The sequence below is a fragment of the Coffea arabica genome, chromosome 4c, assembly GCF_036785885.1.
Source record: "Coffea arabica cultivar ET-39 chromosome 4c, Coffea Arabica ET-39 HiFi, whole genome shotgun sequence".
In the NCBI taxonomy this organism is placed as follows: domain Eukaryota; kingdom Viridiplantae; phylum Streptophyta; class Magnoliopsida; order Gentianales; family Rubiaceae; genus Coffea; species Coffea arabica.
In genome coordinates this window covers 10,528,473-10,553,129 of record NC_092316.1, presented here as the reverse complement: position 1 = coordinate 10,553,129, position 24,657 = coordinate 10,528,473, and the positions used below count along the sequence as shown (strand labels likewise).

Genomic DNA, 24,657 nt, shown 5'->3' with positions numbered 1-24,657 from the left:
AAATTATTCACCCTATTATATCTTTATCACTTTAGCCCCTTTTATTCCTTCATTAAAGAGGATTAATTTATCTAGCCAAATCCTCGAGATAATGTGATTAGTCCTATTTTTTTGTTATTCACCCAATTATTTCTTTATTGCTTTCCTTTTTGGGTACAATAATCATTTGTCAAAATCTTCTAATGATATACTCGATTACTCTTATTTTTTAATAATGTATGTTACAATTACTAAATCAATTTTCTTGCGGTCTTAAACTTATCTCTTTTTTTTTTTTGGTATTTAGCAAGCTTAGGGCACTTTAATAGGTTTGCTTTTTATAATTTTTCTATTTTTTATGTTGGATTTTATTTAGTAGGTTTGTTTTGTTATAGTTTTAAAATTTGAATGTCGAATTATACTCTAGCATTAAATTGGAGTATGCAAATAACAATTATGACATTTTATTTGTACTTCGAATAAACTCAATATTAATATCGTGCAAGCATCTAGATGACTTTTCATTTAGCACATATACACCAAAAAGTGCATGTAAAGAAAAATTTATGTATGAATTTTAAATTAATAAGGTGTATTTAGAAGGTTGCTTTTGGTGGTAGTTTAGCAAAATTTTGATAAAAGGTTGTACTTCACCAAATTTACATCCGAAAGTTTACTTTTTCTCGATGATTGCAATTCTAGCTTTTTATTTGATTAAAAACACTTAAAAAATGAGGCAACAACTTGGAAAAATAATTCTAACCTTTTATATGTTCAAAAACGCCTAAAAAGTGAGATAATGAATCCTAAATAGCGAAAAGGATTAGAAAGATAGGACTGCAGGGTTAAGGAAGATAAAAATTAGGGGAGAGTTATCAAATTAGATGATTCATGTAAGTTTGGGCAAGTTATAATTAGATTAACCTATATATTCTTACTTAGTTAACGGACCAAAATAAACGAGTAATCAATGAATATAGTTTTATATGGGTTTGGATTATCTAATCACCCATTCACGGCCCACTACTAAATTTTATTTACTTTTTCATCCATATTTTGTTTAGCAACAAAATAGTAAATCATATTAACATATCAAGTTAATAAATCAATTTTAACCTAAAGAAAGAGAAAAAAACATAAAAAATTGCTTAGAGGAGCCTAAAATGGTCATCATAGTGAGTTTCAAATTTTGTCAATTTACAACAATCTAAAAATGATTTAGGTGTTAATGTAAACAATCAATTAACATCCATGAAATTTATTAAACTTTTATCAAAGGAATGGAGGAAGTAGGATAAATTTTAAAAAATAAAATAATAGAAATTAAAGAAGAGGAAAAATGATGAATACATCTTTGCAAAAATTATAATACAATTATTAGAGTAATTTAGATTTATCCATTAATGATTGAATTTGATCTATGTCTAACTTAATTAAGTCAAAATAAGTGATCCAAATCTGTCAATTTCATACCCACTAATTAATGGGTTAATTTGGTCATCCATCTGAATCCAATTAAATTACATATGCAAACTCATTTGTTAATAGGCGAGCTAAATAAATAAGATACCATTTACATTTATAAATAGATGAAAATAATAGTACAATAGGAGACAAGTGGGCTGTAAAATTGGGTAAGAAAGGATAATTGGGTGGGAGCGAGATAGAATAAAGAGAAAATAAAATTTGGTGAAACGAGAAATGGGTTGTAGGGATACAAAAAAATTGGGTAGCATTTGAAGGAATGAGAAAAGGTTGTAGGGATACGAGAAAATTAGATTCAAAAAGTAAAAAGAAGAGTAGTGGAGAGTAGGGGAATACCGAGGAGAACGAAGGTTGAAAGGTGGAAAAAGTGGCACAAAGTGGGAGGATATAAGAGAAATGGGTAATAATGTTTTTGATAATAAAATAAAATTTTTATTAATCATGAGATCAAATCTGCAACAAGTGCAGAACTAATAAAAGATGGAGGAGAGTTTCTCCATATACAAGAATCTAAAAGATTAATAGCATACTTAGCAAGGTTATGAGCAGGAACATTAAACGACCTAGAAATTCGTAAAACTTCCCAACACATGAGATCTTGACATAAGACAATGGTATCATCAATCAACAAATCACATGATGAATCGCTAGATTCCAAATGGTCTAGCATTTTGATGACTTTTTCTGAATCTCCTTCCAAAATAATCTTATTGAAACCCAAACCATGTAGTAATTGAACAGCATGTTTGGCCGCTTATGATTCAACTACACAGCATGTTTGGCCGCTTATGATTCAACTACATTTAGTTCCAATATCCCAAGAATTTTTTTGGAAAGGCCAGTAATGAAACTTCTTTTATCATCTCGGATAATAACACCAACCCCTGATGATTTATCATCCATAAACACAGTTCTATCAAAGTTTGCCTTAACAAAACCTGCATTGGATCGTATCGAATGACCTAGCAATAACCTTGATCGTATCTTTCGTTTGTAGTCTATTAGGCAATCAACTGTGGAATTCTCTGGCAATGCAGTAGACCGTGACATGATTTTAAAAGTCGATGGCCATGGAAGCCATCTATCATTCCAGATTTTGATAAACTAGCCACAACCAACTCGCCATCTGCTTCTTGCTTCAATATACTTCCTGACCTCACATAGTCCGCGCCAAGACCATGAAGGTCGTGATCCTTCTTGAGCCTGGAAGAAATCAGTATTGGGAAAATATTTAGCTTTATATACCTGATAAAGAAGGCTAGATGGTTGTGTAGCAATGCGTCAGGCTTGCTTAGATAACAATATAAGATTAAAAGTCTTAAGGTGCCTAAAACCTATTCCTCCATCTTCTTTTAAGTTGCAAAGTTTATCCCAACTAACCCAATGAATTGGTCTAGCTTTATTTCCATTACCCCACCAAAAATTGCTCATTATTGATTGGATATCCATTAACAAAGAATCCAGAAATTTGAAATAAGACATTGAATATGTGGGAATTGCTTGAACTACTGCTTTCAATAAAATTTCTTTTCCCCCTTTTGATAACCATTGTTCATTCCATCCTTGAATTCATAGCCAAATTCTGTCCTTGATAGAAGAGAACACCTCACATTTGGAGCGTCCAATAATGGTGGAAGACCAAGATATTTTTCATGTGCAACCACTTCTTTAATATTCAAGAACTGAGTGATATCTTATCGGGTTGATAAATCGGCGTTACTACTAAAAACCACAACTGATTTCTCAAGATTGATCTCTTGCCCAGAAGCTTCCTTATATAGTTGCAAGATATCCTGAATATGTCGAGCTTCTTGTAGTGTCACTTTGCCAAATAACAAAGTATCATCTGCAAATAATAAATAAGAAAGCTTGGGGCCACTCTGTCCTATTCGAACTCCTAACAATTTACCACAAGCCTCTGCTTCTTCTAATAGACAGGAAAAAGCCTCCGCACATATAAGAAATAAATATGGAGAAATTGGATCACCTTGTCTAATGCTCCGCTGTGGTCGTAGATAACCAAATTGAACACCATTTAGCTGAAAAGAATAAGAAACAGTAGAAAAACAACTGGAATAAGATCAAAAAAAGATGGATGAAAACCTAAAGCCAACATCATTCGTTTAAAAAAAGGCCACTCAACCCTACCAAAAGCTTTGCTCATGTCCAATTTAATGGACATGGATCCCTCCTTGCCTGCAGACTTTGATTTAAGAGGGTGATTAACTTCGTAAGCGATCAGGATATTATCTGTAATGAGATGACCAGGAATAAAAGCAGATTGAAAGGGCGAGAGAATTATTGAAAGAACTTTATTTAATCTATTAGCTATAACCTTAGAAGCTAATCCATAAGCTACATTACATAAACTAATTGGACGAAATTGAGTTATATCGGATGGACATTGGCATTTTGGGATAAGCACAATGTAAGTGAAATTCAATTGATCATCAAAAAGTCTATTGTTCAAGAAGTCGAGAACACATTTAACTACATCTTGACTAACGACATGCCAAAATTTCTGATAAAATATTGGAGACATGCCATCAGGAATTGGAGATTTAAAAGGATGCATTTGATTTAAAGTTTTTGTTACCTCAAAAGTTCAGTAAGATCGCATCAGTGAATCATTCGTTCATTTAGATACCTTAGGTTGCACCCTTTGTAAACCTGCGTCAACTATCTCAGGAGATGGCTTTGAACTAGAAAAAATGGATCCAAAATGGTCTAAGATAATGTTCTCCAGATCATCATGGGAGTTGCACCACTGCCCGACATCATTGAAAAGACCATTTATTTGATTTTGCTTTATTCGCTTGGATGCCTGTGCATGGAAAAAAGCTTGTGTTTGGTCATATTTCCCCTCCCTCCCATATAAATCCGTACATAGCACGGGCCAAAATACTAGTGCAAACGTAATTCAAATATTGAATAGCTCGTATGTTTGCTATCCCTAGTCCTAACTCATTACGAGAGATCGCAATCTTTATATATGTTTGTATTTCTACTGCACTATGGAAGCCATTCTTTTCTTAGTAGAAAAACAGTTGGGTAAGAATAGTCCTCGGTAATTATCTTGGGTACAAGTAGTTTAAATTCTTACTTTGGTAACTTTATTTAACCATTTGAGAACAAAATCAAATAAGTAAATCTAGTAATGCATAATCTCGGGGGGTTGTTATCGATACAGTTAATGTGAATATATTTTCGTTCACATCATTTCAAGACATATACCCAGTTTTGACAAAATGAAAAAAAGGGGTGGGGGAATATATCCTTCCCTTTTCTTCTATCTCTCCTGCCTTTCTTTTTCATCTATCTCTCTATCTTTGTCTCTTTTTTTACTATTATGAGTAAATCTTTCCTACACTGACGGTGTATACACTATCATCATTGGATTCATGACATGTGTACAAAAGTTGAATCTCAATTTCAAATTTTGCATAGTTGTCATTCATCCAATGCTGATAGTGTATACACTGTCAGTGTAGAAAAGATTAATCCTTCTTTGATAATAGACACTTCATGCCATAGGTCAAATCATTGGAATCCAACTCACATGATCCACTTAAACATAAAAAAAAGGGATAATTTCATAAACCTCTCCTGAAGCTTCTGACAATTTCATTAGCCTCATCTGAAGTTTGTAAAATTACACAAATCTCCCCTGAAGTTAAGATTTTAATAACAAAATTAGTCCAACTAGAAAAAATAAAATTAAAAAAATACTTTAAGAAGAGAGATAAAACTTTTATTTCATAAATACCCTTTATGCATGCATATAAGTTGTATTAGTAAAAGAATGAAAATAATTAAAAGTTAGAAACTACTAATGCACATATTTCACCACTCAAAAAGTTTACATTCAATAAATTAGACAATATAAATAAACAGCAAAACTACACTAATGATCACAAGATCCAGCAACACAGATTCGTCATCTTTTTTGACATGATGTTTGGTATAATTGTTTTAATTTTGAAAAGATAAAATTTCAAATTATCACTGAATCCCCAAATTATCACTTTTCTTCTCCTTTCAAAACAATAAAGGGGGTACACCTTCATGCCGCAATATAAAATAAAACATAGATAATAGGAATCACGACCTAAGCAAAATTCCTCTATTCTTCACATTCTCATGTAAATCAATCAAGCTTTTGATTATTCATGAATCTGTTTGTATCTCAAAGGATTCTGTCCTTTTGAATGATTAGTGGTTAAAAAAAAACTTGCTCTCCATTATTCTAAACAGCTGTTCTCCTAAAGAATATGAAAAAAAATAATTTGCTGTCAATTTGTAGTTTCTAATGAAATCAAACTAGAAAAGATTGTGAGAAAATATTCAACACAATATTTTGCTGAAAAGGTTTGCTTTATTAACTTGGTATCTCTTGAAATCGAGGCCATAAAAATTATGGATAAGCAGGGGAAAAAAATAACTTAGCTGTGTATATGACAGGGTATGGATTATGGAGGTGTTTTAGCAAAATTACAATTAGGATATGATGACCATTAAAATAAGTCATGTAGTTAATTGACACAAAACAACAATATGGCAGGCAATTCTTTAAGGGACAGAGGGACAAAGAAGGATTTGGGGATAGAAGATTTGAAACGTTTGGTAGAAGGGTTTTGGGATTTGCAATTGGATTCATCCCCTCCATCTAGTTTGGGGCATTAATCAAGTTGACTTTTGGATCTGGACCAAAAATTAAAACAAAATAAGAATCCAATCCTGACCAATTTTGAAGGTATTGGTTTATACACCAATTCTCATACCAAGTATTTCATTAAAATTAAAAAGAAAAATTGCTAAACTCTTTTTCTCTTTTCACAGCATCTTTGTACCCTTGTCTCTCTCTCTCTCTCTGACTATCCCTCCTCCTCCTCCTTCATAGATATTCCATCCAAATCCAATGGTCATTTGAGCGACTTTCATGTTCGAATATGAGTCTCTCGATTATGTAAACATTGTATGGGTTTGGAGTTTCTTTTCATCTTAATTGAAATCTAAGAAGCTGGCAAAGAGGGGGGGGGGGGGGGAGGAAAAGACTTTGACTCAAGAAGGAATCTAAGCTAAAAAATAAACCTAACAGCGCTGTCTTGAGCTATCGGAAAAGCACTTCCATAAATGATAAATGGACTTGATATTGACCAATTTCTATGAAAAAACTAATATAGCATTTTTTCCCCTTTTCTCTCAATTAATTATAACTAGCTAATTAATTTGCTGGATTGGTGCACCCTGAAAAGGGCAGCATACCCATGACATGACAATTGGTCAAAATAAGCTATTTAAACCTGCAATTGCAAGATTTCACATCCCTAAATCATTCAATTGAGATTCGGTTCTAATAAGAGCCAAAATTTTCACAATTAACAATCGTATGGGGAAAACCCAAAAAAAAAAAAAGAAAAAAAGATGACGTTCTCTCATCCTGCTTTAACTCTTGCTTTGTAAAGTTTTCCGCAATCCCTTCTCCAATTCCATATCCATATGATCACATGGTTAACTGAATTAATTGACAACTCAATTCAATAAATCCACAGCAAAACCAAAACACACGAAGGTCTTACCAGCTTACCCAACAAGTATTATTGAAACGCCGCCGCGGGCGGCCGCGGGGGAGGGGGGGGCCAGAAAAAGAAAGAATCCAACATGATAAATAATGCAATGCACGATATATAGAGGAAAAAAATATTTCACCAAAAGAAGACGCAAGGAAGTTAAGTCAGCCCATTTTTGAAAGAAGGAAGGAAAAGTCATCACTCAACCCATCCCATCCAGACGAAAGATGAACGAGGACCTAGAATTTGAAGCGATATGTACCATTTTCTTAATTTTTTCCTTCTTGTTAATGCTAATTCGAACACTATAACTTGCAATCCGACCTGAGTTTCCACTTTCTAGGTTTGTTATACGTCGTATAACTACAATGTATCTATCTATATCTATATTATTGGTGCTTTTAGGGACATGAATATTTGAAGGTTGCAAAATGCAATAAACCCTTCATCAAACTAAGATGACCACAACTATTCACTACTGCCTTCTTGGAGTTTTAGACCCTATTTAATTCGACCAACCCTTTAAAGAATTATTTCTCTCAGCAAATTTCTTCTTTGTGGTCTGTTTATATTGAAAGGGTTAAATCCCAAATTTAATTTCATTTTTCTCAAAATATTATCCTATCACTACAATTTTTCTTATTTGATAACATGTCAAATGAGCGTTGAATTTATGGACTTAGAAACTGGGATGTTTCAACAATTCAACATTCAATCTTTCAATTGCCAAAGTACGGATTTTGAATGTGTCAGAATTTAAAATTTCATGCCTCCATTTATAAGGCATTGGATGAAATTTTCTTTTATCCTCAAAGCCATTATTAAATTTTAACCTATTACTATCATTTGATAAATGAATTGGAAATGTGGATTCATTGTTCTCATTGACCTTCATACTCTTCATTGAAGGCACATAAATTGCCGCTTTCAATAGAAAACGTCTTAAGCTTACTAGAAGCTGTAGAAATTAAGCATATAATTTCTAACAACTGTTTTAGCTGACAATACAATAAAATAAATTATTTCTAGACACATGATAGCCATAATTTGCAGATAAACTTAAATTGTACGAATTGAAGTGTAGGACATGTTTTATATGACCTACTACCAGAGGAGATTTGCTTTCTATAAACAACTAACTAGAATACAATAATTTTTTCCAATCTTTAGGCATTAAAACCACAAGTATTATTCTGTGATGTGATAATCTGAAAAGAAAATTTAAAGATTTTGAAAAGCATATCCTTCTTCAAAACTTGACAAAGTATGAAATGTAACGAAGGCGAAGTGGTGACACAACAATACAAAACTAAGAAACAAGAAATTTGGAGTAATTGAACTTTATTTTTTGTATTTTACGATTGCTACTCCAAACATCAGATTTTCTTTGTGTTCTAAGTGAAACAAAAAGACATTATGTGCACATGCAAAGCACTTGCTCTGTTGCTGGTTAGAAATTATGTTGCCCAAAATAATTGAGTTCTAATTGGTTAGAAATTATGACCTTTATTTTCCAGATAGCATGACACAGTTTACCGTTGAACTTTCAAGATCAAGATTTTGCCTAAAAGTATTCTAGGCTTGTCTGCTGTCAATAATACTGTGACAGATAAACTCAGGGAGGATGATTGCTTTATGGACTTGGATATAAGGGTGCTCCTAGTGGTGCAAGATGTTAGAATGACTCATTAATCAATTGGGCATTGGTTAAAACTTATAAAGAGAATGGTTACATAATTCACATCTTGGAATCACAATATCAGAAAGTGTATTATTAGTTTGTCTGTAAGGATCCATTTTGGTGGCATTCTTGGCTTGTTGAATGAATTTTATGGTGAGCGCAATTAAAAGGTCTCTTGTAAAGGGATCGGATCATCCATCTACCTTAAACTAATAGGAGATACATCAGCAGTCTAGGCAGTTTGGAGTTAATGATCAATTATTATCCCTTGTTCCATTAATCCATTTCCCTTTTCCCCATCTTAGTACTAGTTGAACCTGAAACATCTCATATCCACAGCCTTTCTTGTTTCCTTTAGTGCACTTCAATAAATCCATTAATGAGGTGAATAACTGGAAAGATCTAATTATTGCGAGTCCAATCCTTTTCTTATTACCTTTTTTTCTTTCTTTATTTTAAAAAAATGAAAAAAAAAAGGAAAGGGAAAAAAAGGTCAGTGCCATCAATCCCATAACAGGCGGGCTTGTAAACAAAAAAAGATCCACTTAAATATAGATAGCATACAATTTAAGAAAGGAAAAGTCAAACATAGTAGTACTAGTCTTTAAAGGAATTATAATCCTGGCATCTCCTCCAACAGGCAACAACAGCGTGGTCTCTGTTTGCCCTGTTTTACATGCAATCGTCCAATGCACATAAAACAGCAGTACTTGCTAAAAAACTGAAAATGAAAAGACAAAGTGGAAAACAGAATTTTAACTTATCAGAGGCAGAAAAACAAACGGCAGAGATGTTTAATCGCATGCATCAGAGGACCATGCTGCAGTAATCCCGTTAAACCCTGTTTCAGATATATCTCTAAGTGACCAGACATTATGGAGCCAAGATAAAGCGAAAGATTCCAGAAAGAAAGAGAAAATTCACCACTCACGCAGAGAACGATTGGCAAGGATTATTATAGTGAATCCAATGAAGAAGAGGGCGACGGACATCTGCTTGAGCGGGGGATGGAGGGTCATCCAGATGGCCAAGAGAAGCACAACAGCGCAGAAGAAAATTGCAGCGTGCTCCATGACACGAGATGCCTTGTGGTAATGGCGACGTATGTAAACAGATACCAACAAAGCTAAGAAGGCCAGCTCGAAAGCCATGCAGAACCAGGGAAACGTTGAAGCTACAGGGAGAGTTGCACGAGATTGGAGAGCTTGCAAGATGACGCTAATGGCCGAAACAAGCTCCAATAACCAGCAACGCCCACTGCATGTTCATCACGTTGTGAACCAATGTAAATACGTGTATTCCGGGATAGCAATTAAACATCTACATTTGGCAGCTGATGTAGAAATGATTTGGATTATTTTTCACTGCAACGGAAGTCAACATGGCCACCATGAATGCCATGGCGTCAAAGAAAATCCCAACATGATCTAGAACAAGAGCTGCAACTTTGTAACGGCGCCTGATAGATACGGAGACCAGCAAACCAAGGAAAGAACTCCATAGTCATGCAAGACTAGCTAAAACTTTGGGGAAGCAGCTGGTCAGAAGCTGGGAGAGCTGCACCAATTGCTGTAACATAAATTCTGTGACTAGCAATGGCCATTGCATCCGTATCAGATCATAATCAATGGCGGCTAGAGGAGGACGAGGACGAGGATTCGGTGCCTCTTCCTCAATGATGGGCTGCTCCTCGGTCCCGGTTGCTGCCAGATGCTGCTGTTTTCGACCTTAATAGTGTGAGATTGTGATGAGTGCTATAGAGTGGGGGTACTGTCCTCCCAAATATGCAGCTGCGTGACGAGCTTGATGAAGAAATTGATGAAGGTAAGAATGATTTCTGCCCACATTGTCATTGAGACAATATTAGTCCAACGAAGTATCGGCAGCAAAATTACTTTCCGAGTGTTTGGGAAGAAGAAATGTTTGTCTTGGAAGGTTTCAAGTGCTCTTACTATACAATGCAGGGTGGGAAGCAAAGGAATTAATAGGACGAGTTGGTCTGTATACGTTTTCATTCCTTTGAGGGCAAGTTGCGACAGCGAGTTTTTCTTTTAATTTTGGTGTTGTGGTGTCTCTTGACATGTCTTTTGGATTGGGAGTCATGATCAACGGTACGAAAACTGAGTAAATGGGGTCTATTTTCGGGAACCAGCTCTGTCGGTTTGGATTAAAAAGATCTGTTTGGGTATATACCGATATGACTATTTAAATGTTTAAAGAAGTAGTAAGTAGAATTTCCATTGAATTAATTTTTCTGTGTACAATACTGTACAATAAAAAAATTACTAATATAGCAAAGAAGAAATTAGGTAAATCATTGTCTAGACGTAAAATTGTGGACTCTATTCATTCAAATACTAGAACATATCTTTTGTACTAGATTAAAATTAGAAGAATGAGGTCAATTAGAATTGCAAGGTAATATGTTACTTACAAGCACATTAAGCATAGTATTACATTAAACAAATGCATCATAAGTTATAAACACTGGGCACATATAGTGGAATATAAGTTAAACCCTAAAATATTTTTTCCCTTTTTTTATTGTTTTTTGAACAGCTATCCTCTGCACAGAAAAAAAAAAAGTGAATCTTTCCCCAACCATACAAGAAAAATAAGCATACCAATATTTTCTATTTTTTCTTAAAAGGTCTTTTTTTTTGAATTACCAATATTTACTACTTGATTAGTAATTGGTAGAAAAAAAAGGAAGTAAAAATATAAACTTTCTTGAGCAATTTAAGAAGCACGTGGATAAATGATTTGACGGCTGGCTGGAGCGATTTACTCAATCTACTGCTACATGACAATTGGTCAAAGCAAGCTACTCAAACATTCCAAGTAAGTTCATCAAAGGAGGATTTTCTATGACTACTAGCATTTAGTCCGACTCAGTGGGGATGGGCATAATTACCCACCCGCGATATTCAATTCGATCCAATCCAAAAAATAAGATATCCTGTCCACATAATTTGACTTGATCAATACAATGTAGGATATATATATATATATATATATATATATACATATTATTTTTATAGTACACATACTGCAAAATAATATTTTAAGAGTTAATTAAGTAATTTCATTAAACAAATTACTCTTCAAATATGAGAGATTATTTGTTTATAAGATTCAGAAGTCATTTTTTAGAAAAGAGTTTGATTGATATAGAATATATATGAAAAATAGGGTACTGATTATTTCAATTTTCATTGATTCTGAATTCTTTTAATTTTTTCCTTTTTCTTATATTGTCTTTACATGTTTGTTTTTCAGCATGAGGCTTCTTTTTCAATAAAATATATGTCAAAGGTTAGATGAAGTACAAAATTAAATTAGTATAAGTTTTTAAAAAAAAAAAAAATCAAATGATGAGTGGGATGGAATAGATATCCATTGCTCCAATCGTCAATCAATAGGTACCGATGATATGCCGACTGATAAGGATTACAAAATGACTGACTGCAAAATACGCGTCATACCCGTTCATTGCGATGGCCACCATGAAATGGGCTTTATAATTACGGTTATTAACATGTTTGGTATGGTATGTACACCATCGTGGGCTTTTTAATTATAAGTTTGGTATGTCCTCCAGAGTGGGATTTACATAAACATGGGATCGAAAGAAAGCCTCCTAAGTCTATTCCCTAGGATCTATAGAAGTCCAACAGGTGTACTTAGTTGGGAGTTGGATCAACTGTAGGCACAGAGCACCACTCTTTCTTTTCTTTTTGTTTATTTTTTTGAATCTTTAGTGCGTATTTGCTCCATAGAAAAGGATAGAGAGAATAAAAAACACCAAGCAATAAATAAATAAATAAAGGGTTTTGTCATCTCTGGCTCTGTAGCTTCCTCTTCCATTTTATCATTTTTGTGCCAATTGCCAACTGCCTACTGGCCCTTTAGTCCGCCTCTTACGTCTTTTGTGTTGGTTAAGAAAAAGGCTCTCTATTCCTGACCAAGAAAAAGGAAATACAGGGTAAAAAAAAAAAGGGAATTCACTCTTTAGTCTTAATTCCCAAAAAAAAAAATAATGAAAAATTTCAGAAAAACAAGGAATGAATATTTTAAAATGAAATTGGTATCCACGAATAGAGTAGAAGAAGAAGACTCAAATATTAGATTAGTACAGCCTCTTTTTTTTTTTTTTTTTTTTTTTTTCAACCAAGGTGTTTTAATTGTCATAGTGAGGCTTTACCAATTGTAAAGCAGAGTACAATTGGACCTGCTCAGCCAAGTGACGCTTTACTTTTTTTTATATCCGTAGCATGTTTGTATATATGTTTTGAAAAACACAGTTTGTTCTAGATACGAAGTTTTAGATTGGATAACATTACTTTGATGCATTTACTCAAAATTATACGGTTAATAAAAGTGTAGAGGAAACAATAGGGATGAAAGCATGCATGTATAGGAAGTGGAATTGACGAAGTCAATATTTTCAATTTAGGGAAGTTTTGGTCAGGTTGAAACTTGAGAACATGGGAGCAATCAGCCTGAGACTGCTTTGCTATTCCAGAAAAATTATAGGAATGTAATCTCTTCATATGTACATGTCAGTATTTTGCTCAGAATGCAGTTCTATATGTTGCAAGTCTTCTGCCTAATTTTTTTTTTTTTTTTTTTTGGGGGTTACTCATTTTGATGGAACAGGGTGGTATGATCTTTTGATTGATGATAAACTTACACTGTTGAATTTATAATTTTCAAGCATGACATTCGGGGATCTTTAATACAATAGGAACTAAAAACTCGAGATGCTCTCCAGTTCTACCAGCTTATTTATAAATTTTCTGCTTGGAGAAGGAAAAAAAGGAGATGATAGTTGATGAGCATTTAACTTTTAACAGCTTGCCAAAACAGCAGAAGAAGCAAATATCACACAGCAGTGTCTCAAATTGCAATTAATTAAAAACAGATGAAGCTGAAAAGGCTGATTGAACTGCGGGGAGTGTACTAACTCTGGGATGAATCTTATCAAATTAACGTGTCATTAATTTGAAGGCCACAGTACACTTAACCAAGGAATGTCTATAAGAACATCGAATGTGAGTTATAGCATGTTGCCTTGTCAGGACAAGAGCAAAGTAGTTCGTAGTAGTGCTAGTCGAACTCTGTTCCTCTTGTATACTACAACTTCATGTCCTTCATTAAATTTGTTCTTCTTTTCTTCTTGGGAAAATATACCGTGGATAATGTGGAGCAGATGGTTTAATTCCGATGCTAGAAGTCCTAAGATGTTCCTCAGATTGAAAATGATTTTACTACTAATGCTCAATTTTTTTGTCTGATTCATGGAATCTTATGAATAGATGATAGGTTGCAATTCATTCACTTATTTTATTATTAATTTCCCCTATTACTTGACCTGATGTGAATTAATTATTAGATTCTACTCACTTTTCGTAATTTACATTTATTTCAGGGAGTAGAACAAAAATATAATAACAGGTGCTAATTTGGCAGAAAAAGAGTCCAGATGATAGAACTTATTCTAGGGGCATTTTTGGAACAACAAACGTGAGCCCTTGTTGGACAAATTGGGCCGAAGTCTTCACTTTCCTGCACAGGAGCCGCCGCAAGGAGTATTCCTTTATATAGGAAAATTACGCAGGAAAAAGGGAGCTTCTTCTTCGGGTGCGGCGGACGCCGCACAGGAGCAATAGGCTACTTAGAATAGGAATGAAGATTGGAGGAGTAGAGCACTAGCTTGGAGCTTTGGTTGACTTAGACCTTTGGACTTCCTTTTGCTTTTCTTCTTACGCATGACAGCCATGAGGCACTGAGTAGTTTTTGTATCTTTGACTTTTCTTTTGCTTCTTAGTAGTTTTTTGTCTCCTGGGATGTCAGGAGCAATTAGGTGCAATTGAATGATTTTGCCGTGGCTTTTCTCCCAAACACAGAAGATGGCCGCAGCTTTTGCTTCAGTTTCGTACGTTTTGTTCTCATCAAACATGAACTAATTTCACCACTCTAGTCAAGAACAACGGGGGATTTGGTTCTACTAAATTTGTGAGATCGAATTAGTTTTTATTTATCTCCATTATTCACTGGTATTTGTCTATCTTTTGCTTTATGTTCATATGGTTGTTTTATTATTCGATTATCCAGGGCCCGGATTCTAGATTAATTCAATAACCTGAAGCCAATTAGGATAGTTAAATCCGTAATTGTTTAATTATTCTAAACTGGTGGCAACTGGCATGATTGGGTTTGTGTCAGGGGGATAGACAGGCTAACTTAAAGAGACCCTCGTAGCGTGTTGATTGGTTAGAATTAGGCTCTTCTAATTATTCATGCAATTAGGGAATTGAACTTCTATGGTCGTACCTAGGGTTGTTTCCTGATTAGAGAAATAGTCAACGGTCGTACCTTGGCTATCGACAAATTGAGGAAGAGTTGGTTGTTTATCGCGTGTATGACAACTATAACTAATTTATCAGATAGTAACTGGAATAATCCTTGCATCTGTGATCGAATTAAGTGAACCATCTCCGAAGTTGTCTCTTGGCTAGAGTTCGTCCATTATTATTTTTATTGTGATAATTAGTTATTTGAGTGTAGTTGTTTTATTTTATTTTAATTTATTCCAAGTAATTTATTTACTCTCATTTTCCAAAACCCCCCCCATACCTTGGACTCTAAAAGAAATAAATTATCCCCAGTCCCTGTGGATTCGACCCTGCTTATCACTATCTACAGAAATTATATTTTGTTTGAGCAGGTAATTATTATTGCACAGGTTCGGCACCTGTCAATAGATCTTCCTATTGATCATCCCGTCTCACCCATGCTCTCAAAAGAAAAAGAAATCCAAGTGAAAATGGTAAGCTAAAGCTGGAACGTATGTAAAAGGTAGAAGGCACTTGCTGTCAATCAAACTTTAGTAACCAGCAACCCAACGAGGAAGTCACTGGACCACTTAAATATGACAGAATGAACCGGAATGAAGGACAACGAATGATTCTTGTCAAATTAAAATGTTCATATCAACAATCAGAATCGACAGAAGTTGCACCATTACCTGCGTTCTGTTTTGCATGACAGTCAACAGATGCTACTGTATCTTTTCTTGTCTGCTCTGACTATGTAATGTCATAACGAATGTTTCTTCTATGGAATTTATCTGCAGTTAATCAAGATTGGATGTGAAAGACAAGGATATTACTCATCTGGAAATCACTTAACAATCAACAGTAGATTTTACTCTTGGTTTCTGTGCTAGTAAAATGCGTGCCATGGACTAGATTTGCACGCTTGACATGATTTTCCAAATAGGTTGACACAGATGCTAGTGCATCTTTATCTGGTTTGCTCTGGAAGTAGAGCTTGCATGTAGCGTTTATGTAACGTCATAACAAAATTTCCTTCTATGGCATTTATCTGAAGTCAATCAAGGTTGGATGTGAAAGACAAAGGACATTACTCTTCTGAAAATCACTGAACAATCAGCAGTAGTTTGTAATAGGCACTAACAGAGGAATGACTGTTATACTCTCAGGTTACTCTGACATTTTGGTTGAAGTTATCCTTCTTGGTGGTACCAGGAATTGGAACCACGTCATCTCCTTGATGATGAACCCAAGCCAAGGCCAGCTGTGCTTGGGTGCATCCTTTGCTACCATTTCACTAACCCGTGCAAATATTTTCTTGTTTTCCTCCAGATTTTCTGGCTTCAGCATTGGAAAATTCTGCAACCAAAGACTGCACTTTATCAGGAATGTAACTAATTCTAAAGAGTTGAATCATTAATCCTGCAAAAAGAGCCGTATCACACGTGAAAAAAACACTGTATCATTAACGTGCACTCAGCAGAATTCTAGTGAAAAAAGAAACGAATGGCCATTCAGATATCATACAACACAAGGACAGATATTAGGAGACCATTAGCATCTGCAGCGAAAAACTGAAAATCTAGAGAAAACCTGAAAGTAAGGACTGCCTCTTCCCTCTTACCAAACCAATGACAAAGGGGGAAAAAGATGTCAAAACACACATATGCGCGTGCAGCAGAAACATCTCTTATGGGCAAGAAAATGCATGGTACATGCAAAAATAAGATGAGATGTTACTATGCTATACATAAATAATGTAAATTAGAAAATCCTTTGCTCTATGCATTCTCTTTTACCAACTCCATTGAATACAAAAGAGAAAAGCGCAATGAATCGTGATAAGGTGAAAATATACTCATAAGATCAGAATAAATTGTTCAGTACACCAACCTGACGCATATCACCTCTGCTAAGTTGTCAAACAGTTGTGGTCCTGCAGAGAAAAATCCTCGTCCAAGAGGGGTGTAAGGGACAATGCCAATACCAAGCACTCTGATAATGAAACATGAAAGTAAATAGAGTCATTTAATTTCCTCCAAACCAATTGTAACAGCACAAAATATTTCTACCTGCTTGTCGGAAGAATTTCTTCCTCCAAATCTCTTGACCACAACGGACATTCTAACTGAACAGCTATTATAGGATGAACAGCATGAGCCCTTCTGATTCTCGAAGCAGAGGCCTCTGATAGACCGATGTATTTAAATTTACCCTCCTCAACAAGTTTTTTCATCTCTCCAGCCTGGCTCAAAAAATTCCAGAAGGAATCGAAGACAAGCATGTTCATTTTACTGGTAATCACAAGACATGGCAGGCATCAGAGATGAGCACCAAGCAAGCACAACTGAAATTAACACCTTTAAAGTAGGCAGATATGTACTCCAAAAATCTTAACAGACAGCTCTCGCTCTTAATTTTGCCTCCCAAATTTAGGTCAGATAATCATGGACAAGGCTTTGTTGGAAAGGACAAACAGGCTAAAAGCCAACAGATGAGCCTTTAAAATATGGCAGTTCTTTTACGATGACCAATATATCTAAAAGCGAACATTTCAAAGAATTCATACCAGTACTACTTTATACAAACCATAATTGTAGTAATGTTGAAACATAAGGCAGTTTAAAATATGACAGTTTTTTTAAAATATGGCAGCTTTTCTATGTCAGTTACTGCTGTTTTTGAGACGAAGCTTTACTAAATCAGTTGAAGAAACAGTATTTTGTAATCAGGATTATCCAATCTAAAAATTGTAATTTCAAATGGTTAAACCCATAATACCAGGTAAAAATGGCATTAAAGTGGTATCGAAAATATAACTAACCGTGACTTCAATGGGAACATGAGTATTAATACGATGAGCATAAAAAAGATCAATGTATTCAACATCAAGCCACTTCAGGCTGCTGTCACAATAAGCACGCACATACTCTGGATCACCACGAATGTCCGTTTTCCCATCCCTTGCTCCAATGCCAAACTTGATTGCTATCTGCACTTTCTCTCTGTATCCTCCTTTCAAAGCCTACGCCCAATTTAACCCAATTATAATACTTATCAATTACCATAGCTGAAAGGACAATCAGAATCCAATCTCATTCAAGGACCAAGGCAACAAGCATAACACTCAACGCTGCATTTCTTTAAAGTCGCACCATCATTCAAAACACAAACAATAAAAGTTCAATAAAACTCCCAGAAAATTAGCCCGTTTGCTTGTTCCACAGGTTCTATTCTTAAACAACTAAACATTGTCAGATCTATGCCAGGTCAACTTCTACCGTTTGCTTGTACTGTTTTGATACATATTGTTTTAGTAAGACTAGAAAAAAGCACATGAGTTGCACTTTATGATAAAGTTTAGCACAGACTTGTATTTATTCATTTAATGTGAACTGATAAAATTGACAAACTAATTTTGAGAACCAAAACATGTTTTGTTTTCTAGCAAAGAAAAAATAAAGTCTCATGAATACTGCCCAAGATGAGATCTTTTGATCGAAAATTTTCCTATCTAACAGTTAAATCTAAGGCGAAACTAAAAACTTTTGATCTTTTGTGATTCAATAGACCCACATCAGCTTTATAACTAAAAACTAAAAAGATCTGTCTTTGGCTTTCCTTTTTAGGATGCAATGATAATAATAAATTCAATGATAGGTTTCATGACTGAGAAGATCAATTCTCTGTGATCAGATATTTGATCACGACGACACGATGTCCATATTCGAACACAGAAATGATTAAAAAAATACATAACATCATTTATAAAAAAAAAAAAGTCTGAACACCTGCTGAATTATATCCTTAATAGTCAAAGAAATAATCCACATGTATAACACCTTGACCTCTCTTTTTCTTTCAAAGACATTCGACAAAAACATACTACTATCATAACTGCTCACCTTCGAGAATACCCCACGAAATACAACTGAGCTCATAAACTGCTAGTTAAAAACTTAAAATAAAAGCAGAAACTAATTAACAAGCAAACAAACCACTAGGAATATATATATGGATTTATTGTGTCTCAGGGCATCAAAAGTTTGGCAACGATGTTGAGAAGGATGAAAATGAAGTAGAGTGCCATGTTGATCACCAGAACTGGGGTCGGAAAGTTCATTGAGATGGCCAGCATGAACGCCGCGGCCAGCAATAAAATGGCAGCATGGTGCATCACAAGAGATGCCAGCTGGTTACGGGGTCGGATGTATATAGGCACAATCATGGAGAGAAAGGACAGCTCGAGAGCCACGCAAAACCAATGAAAGGCCATCGGAAGTGGTTTTGAAGTTTGGAGAGCTTGCAGAGCAGCCCCAACAGCAGTCAAACAAACTCCCATCACCAACAATAACAGTTTCACGCTCATCTTGTTACCATCAGCAGTGCTAGCGGCTGGACGTGGTCTCCCACCCCCGGGTGGCTCATCAGTGGAATGTGTTGCATTAGTCTGGTCTACTCGGATGCTTTGCAATTCAGGTGGCGACTGGGACTGTTCTGGACTGTCCGCCCACCACGTACAGGGTCTAAAGAGACGGATGTCTTTAGCACGATTGATGACGTTCATGGATTTTTTCCAGATGCTCATCACCATAGTTGTGAAGGACAAATCCAGGTACGTACAGGTATTATTTTGGTAATAAGGTTAAGAGAGTGCGGAATTGAAAAGGGCTGACGGAGTGTGAAATTGAGGATTTCTTGACAAGGTATTATTTTTGGCTATCAGATGGAGAGAGTGAGGAATTGAAAAAGGTTGAGAGAGAGAAACTGAAGATGTGTTGCCAATCCTGGAACGATACCATATATATAGGCAGGGGGTGTCACACAGTCACACATTACAGCAATGTCGAGGGGAGGCGACGTTCTTGACTGCAGACACTAGCTAGTGGCGACGTTATGATAACGTCGCCACTAGCTAGTGTCTGCAGTGTCAAGAACGTCGCGCTCTCAAACTACAGCCTCCCCTCGACTTAATGTACAAAGTCGAGGGAGATATCTTCGAAACTTCGAGTGGGAGCAGATCGAACTGGGACGTAAGCCAAGAACCTTTGGACAAGATTTTGCTCCTAGCCCAACGAGAGTATCCTTGAGCCCAAGGATTAGCCCAACAGCCTATTGCAAGATTTGGCTTTTAGTTCAATGAATCTAAAGACATATTCCAAGCACGTTCACTTCAAATTTTCGATATGGGACGAATTGGATCCTCGAGACTTTGCGTTTCCGTGGAACCTAATCAAAATCCAAATTGTCACCTGCAAAGCGATTAGTAAATTTTGCTGTTACTATCATTTGACGAATGAATTGGAAATATAGTGTTTTGTTCCGACATTGGCCTTCATATTCTTCATTGAAGGCATATAATTTGCCTTTTTTCTAATAAAAATTTATCAAGATTACTAGAAGTCAGAGAAATTAAGCATGATAAATTGTCTCCAGACACATGATATACATAATTTGCAGACACTTGATAAATTAGCTCTAGACACATGATGAACTAGGTAGTAAAAATGATTTAACTAACAATAGCTCTTCCTTCCCACCATTTTTGTCGATTCTTGGACCTAAACAAAATTTTATATTAACTAAATTTACTGTAGCTGCCTCATTCACTATCAGCCCCTTCTCACTGTCAAAAACCAAGCCCAAACGCAAAAGACCAAATCCCTCATTTTCGTTTTATTTCCACTCTACATCAACATGGTCGTTTTAGCTAGGCAAAATTGGGTTCTCGTCCCATAAGTTCTAGACTCGTGATGCTTTAATTCCTTGTATATCTTCTACAAACAAATTTGGTCCCTTTAAATTTCCTACTTCCTGTGGTTTACGTCTAGTTCCTTTAGCTTTAACAGTTTCTGATGTTAGTATATCCTTTAATTACATTTCCTGTAGAATACTATTATACAAAACAAAAAAATAAAAAAAGGAAATGACCAATTAGATAAATAGTCTTGTTGATGTGAAATTGTTGAATATAGACAATGATCACACTCTAATGCACTCTAAATTAAATTCTGTTGGCAATTAGCGCCACCCCATAAACAATATTTACAGAGATAGCCCCGGTAAATTTTTGTTGTACGCAAAAGGATTTAGTAAAAAAAAATGCACATAATTGTTTTCTATTGCATTCATGTCCTTGCCAGGTTGCAAGTTCCACAAATGAAATCTACAGTCATTGGACAAGAATGTTACGTCATTACATTACATAGTCTTATTGAGATAATATATTTAGGAAGCACTACACTACCATTTTAAAAGAGACTAATCTTTACAAGTTTAGGAGCCAACAAAGTTGAAAAAGAGACTTTACGAGGGGGATCAAATTTTAGGGTATTGTCACTGATCATGATAATGGATGTGTTTAATAAAAAATTGTTTTGAAAGAATTGCTCCATCCATGATCAAAGTTTAGCATAAAGTCACTGATCATGATTTCTAGGTTAGACGCAATCATTTTTCAGAGTAAAGTCTTTTTTTTTTTTTTTTGAGAATCAGCAACTATTTATTAAGATATGCCTTGTGCAGGAGCAAGAAAACATCAGGAAGAAAATCATCCCACAAGAATTTGTCTGAAAATTATATACTTGAATGTGCAATTTTGATATTTTGCTCGTCTGAAAATTACCGAATGTTCAACAGCAGATAGTAAGAAAAGGAAAGAATAACTGAATAGTTGCATGTCCTCTCGTGAACTGGTGAAAGACATAGAGTTCTATTGTGCATGACCTCGACTTTCACGATAGGATGACAGAATTTGTGATTAATTTTCTTCTTGCAGTAACTGACCATCTTTCCCAGATGCAGTTCAAGAACAAGATTATGAGGACAGAACGCAGCGAGCAGCATTCTTTCAGGAACTTATCATGTCAGCTATTTTATAGGCTTGTCTGCTCTCTATTTAATACAACATAATATGTGGTGGAAGACACTGCAGTTTACGTTGATGTCAGTTAAATATTGGCATTGTATGTTTGTAATGAATCGACTCATATGTAATCATAATATTACCAGATAATGCATCAGTATTCTTTTATCTGTGAGGAGGAGCCATTTTGCGTTCTTTCTTGTACTCTTGAGCAAACTTTATGGCAGTACTGCATCATCGGTTATCACAGGGTATTAATGGCACTTTTATGCTATTGAACTATATATTATCTTGAAGCTCTAATTTACAGGAGATATTAGAAGGAAAAAAGCTAGCATGTCGGTACTTTCCTGTGCTTGCTTACTTTATCAGAAGCTCTATGATAGAAGGCCTAGATTTAACTTATACCTGGGTTCAGATTTGTACATCCAGTGCATTCCTGCCCTACCATTAATTATGCATATATAAGTTGGTGAGCCATGGTGTATGATTATAATCTTTTAACATGTATAAGAATATATGGGATTTTGAGTAGTGATTATAACTGTAAAAGTGACTAAATCCGTTGCGTGGATCGAGTCACCTGAAGGATCCAAAACAGTTATCACTTCATAGGGGTGCTTAATCAAGGAACTCTAATTTGTTTGATAAATCATTTGAATGAGCGACCTATCAAAAGTAATTCCTTAAAGGACAAAAATCACCAACTTATGATAAAGTAGAATGATGCAGTTTAGTAATATACTACAAGGAAAAATTAAGTCTTTATGGCACAAGATTTGTGGAATTTCAACTTCGATGTTGAATTCAAGTTTCCTTGAAGAGATCTCTTTATTTCTCCAAGAGAATAAAGTCAATCACGGCTTTATTTTTTTGTCAAAAAAAAAAAATTGGATCATGGTTAACAATTCTAGTCATTCCTAATTTCTTATCCACGTCATTTCTTCTTTTGTTGTATGCACTGCGCAATAAAACCAATCATCAGGTGCAGAAATTAAAACCGCTATATATCGACACTCGAATTTTCTGTTCTGTCTTCTTCTTCTTTTTTGTGAAATAAATAATTCAGTGCCATCAATCCAATAAATAATAGGCTTTACACTTGTCAGAACAGGAAAAGATGCACTTATATATAACCAGAAATTCAATTCAAATATAGCATGATGTCCGCATTCCAAGAATGGAATAGTACGAACGTGGTGGTAGTCATAAAAACATCATCCTTGAGGCAACAACAGCTAAAACAACAACATCTGCCCTGTTTACACGGATTCGTAAAATACATGGATAACAATCCTTTCAAAAACACACACACAAATGAAAAGACAAAGCGAAAAAGCATGAGCTTAACTTTTAGGAGAATTTTGGCGTCGCGAAGATGTTCGAGCATTTCAGAGAATAACACAGTAGTACGTCCTGGCAAGCCCTGTTTCAGCCAGGTAGATATGTATATAAAGAAAACACTGAAAAATGCCAAAAAGAAAAAGAAAAAGTTAACAAACAAATACCTGAGCAGGAGATTCAACGATTAGCAAAGATGATTGCGAGGATTGCAACGATGTAGAGTGCGATGGATATCCCAGTGAGCGGAGCCGGAAATGTCACTGCAATGGCCAGCATGAATGCAGTGGCGCCCAAGAAAATTGCAACATGCGCCATGACAAGAGATGCCGTCTTGTAACGGCGGCGGATGTAAACGGAGACCAACAAAGCAAGAAAGGCCAGCTCCAGAAGCATGCAAAACCAGTGAAAGGTTGGAGGGAGAGGTGCAGGAGTGCGGAGAGCTTGCAAGGCGGCGCTAAAGGCTGCAATACAAACTCCAATGACTAGAAACGCCCATTGCATCTTCATCACATAGTCGACGAAGTTGGGGTTCTGATCATCGCCATTATTATTAGGTTGCCGGGCGGTAGGCAGGGACGGCTGCTCCTCAAGTTGAGATACTGCACTAGGTTGGAGTTGGAGTTGCACGGTTGGCGGCTGTTGGGCGGCCCCGTTTCGAGACTCCCACCATTTCCATACCGGGAACCACTGACCCTGAGCGAAATTCTTCAAGGTCAAGAAGAAGTTGATAGCTGCAAGCCTGAGTTCTCCCAACATTTCTGAGACGGGTAATTCTCCGGAAGAAATATTCTCAATGGGTTTGCCACCTCTGTTGTGTTGCGCCTCTATTTATATCGTCGGACAAGCATCTACATACATAGATTCTTTACCTTGCGGGTGGGTTCCCAGTTTTTTGTTGTTTGCTCTGGTGGCAGAGCTTCTGTTTAGCAAATTTGAGTAAGGGCTGTGCAGCCGTCACAGGAATAGTGATTTTGTGAGGTTGGCACTGAGATTAGTTTTGTGCATAATGCATCTTTTTTTTTTTTTTTTGGTCAAAAGTGCATAATGCATCTTGAATGCTCTAATTATATAATTTTGTAAGAGATCTTTGGTCAAACTTCCAACTGTAACTTTTTTTAAAAAAAATTGTCTGTTTAGCCATTTAGTTGGACCTAATGGGTTTTATTACTATTTCTATTCAATAATGCTGTGCTATTCTAATCCTCTACTGTGATGCATGCAGTTGTGTGACTTTGGATTAGCTACGTGGACTCCTGCACCCTCCTTGCCCTTCCTCTGCAAGACTGCGATACCTGTCATTATCCTTCCTTACATTTATATATTTTCTTTATTTAATTTTATTTACCTGCCATTATATTTATTTATTTATTATAATTAATTTTATATTTTAAAAAA

At 35.5% G+C, this 24,657-nt stretch overlaps 1 protein-coding gene across 1 annotated transcript; it reads right to left on the bottom strand.

The window, feature by feature from the left end:
• Positions 1-23,026: 23,026 nt before the first annotated feature.
• Positions 23,027-24,283, bottom strand: LOC140005270 (uncharacterized). Its single transcript, XM_072045990.1, has 2 exons — positions 23,427-24,283; positions 23,027-23,344 (listed from the first exon to the last, which is right to left on the bottom strand). The coding sequence occupies exon 1, from the start codon at positions 24,016-24,018 to the stop codon at positions 23,440-23,442; it is 579 nt and encodes a 192-aa protein (XP_071902091.1). The 5' UTR covers positions 24,019-24,283; the 3' UTR covers positions 23,027-23,344; positions 23,427-23,439.
• Between the last annotated feature and the right edge of the window lie 374 nt (positions 24,284-24,657).

Bases quoted from the DNA above. Each gene is read 5' to 3' on its own strand.
- LOC140005270 (XM_072045990.1), bottom strand. From the start codon at position 24,018: ATGTTGGGAGAACTCAGGCTTGCAGCTATCAACTTCTTCTTGACCTTG.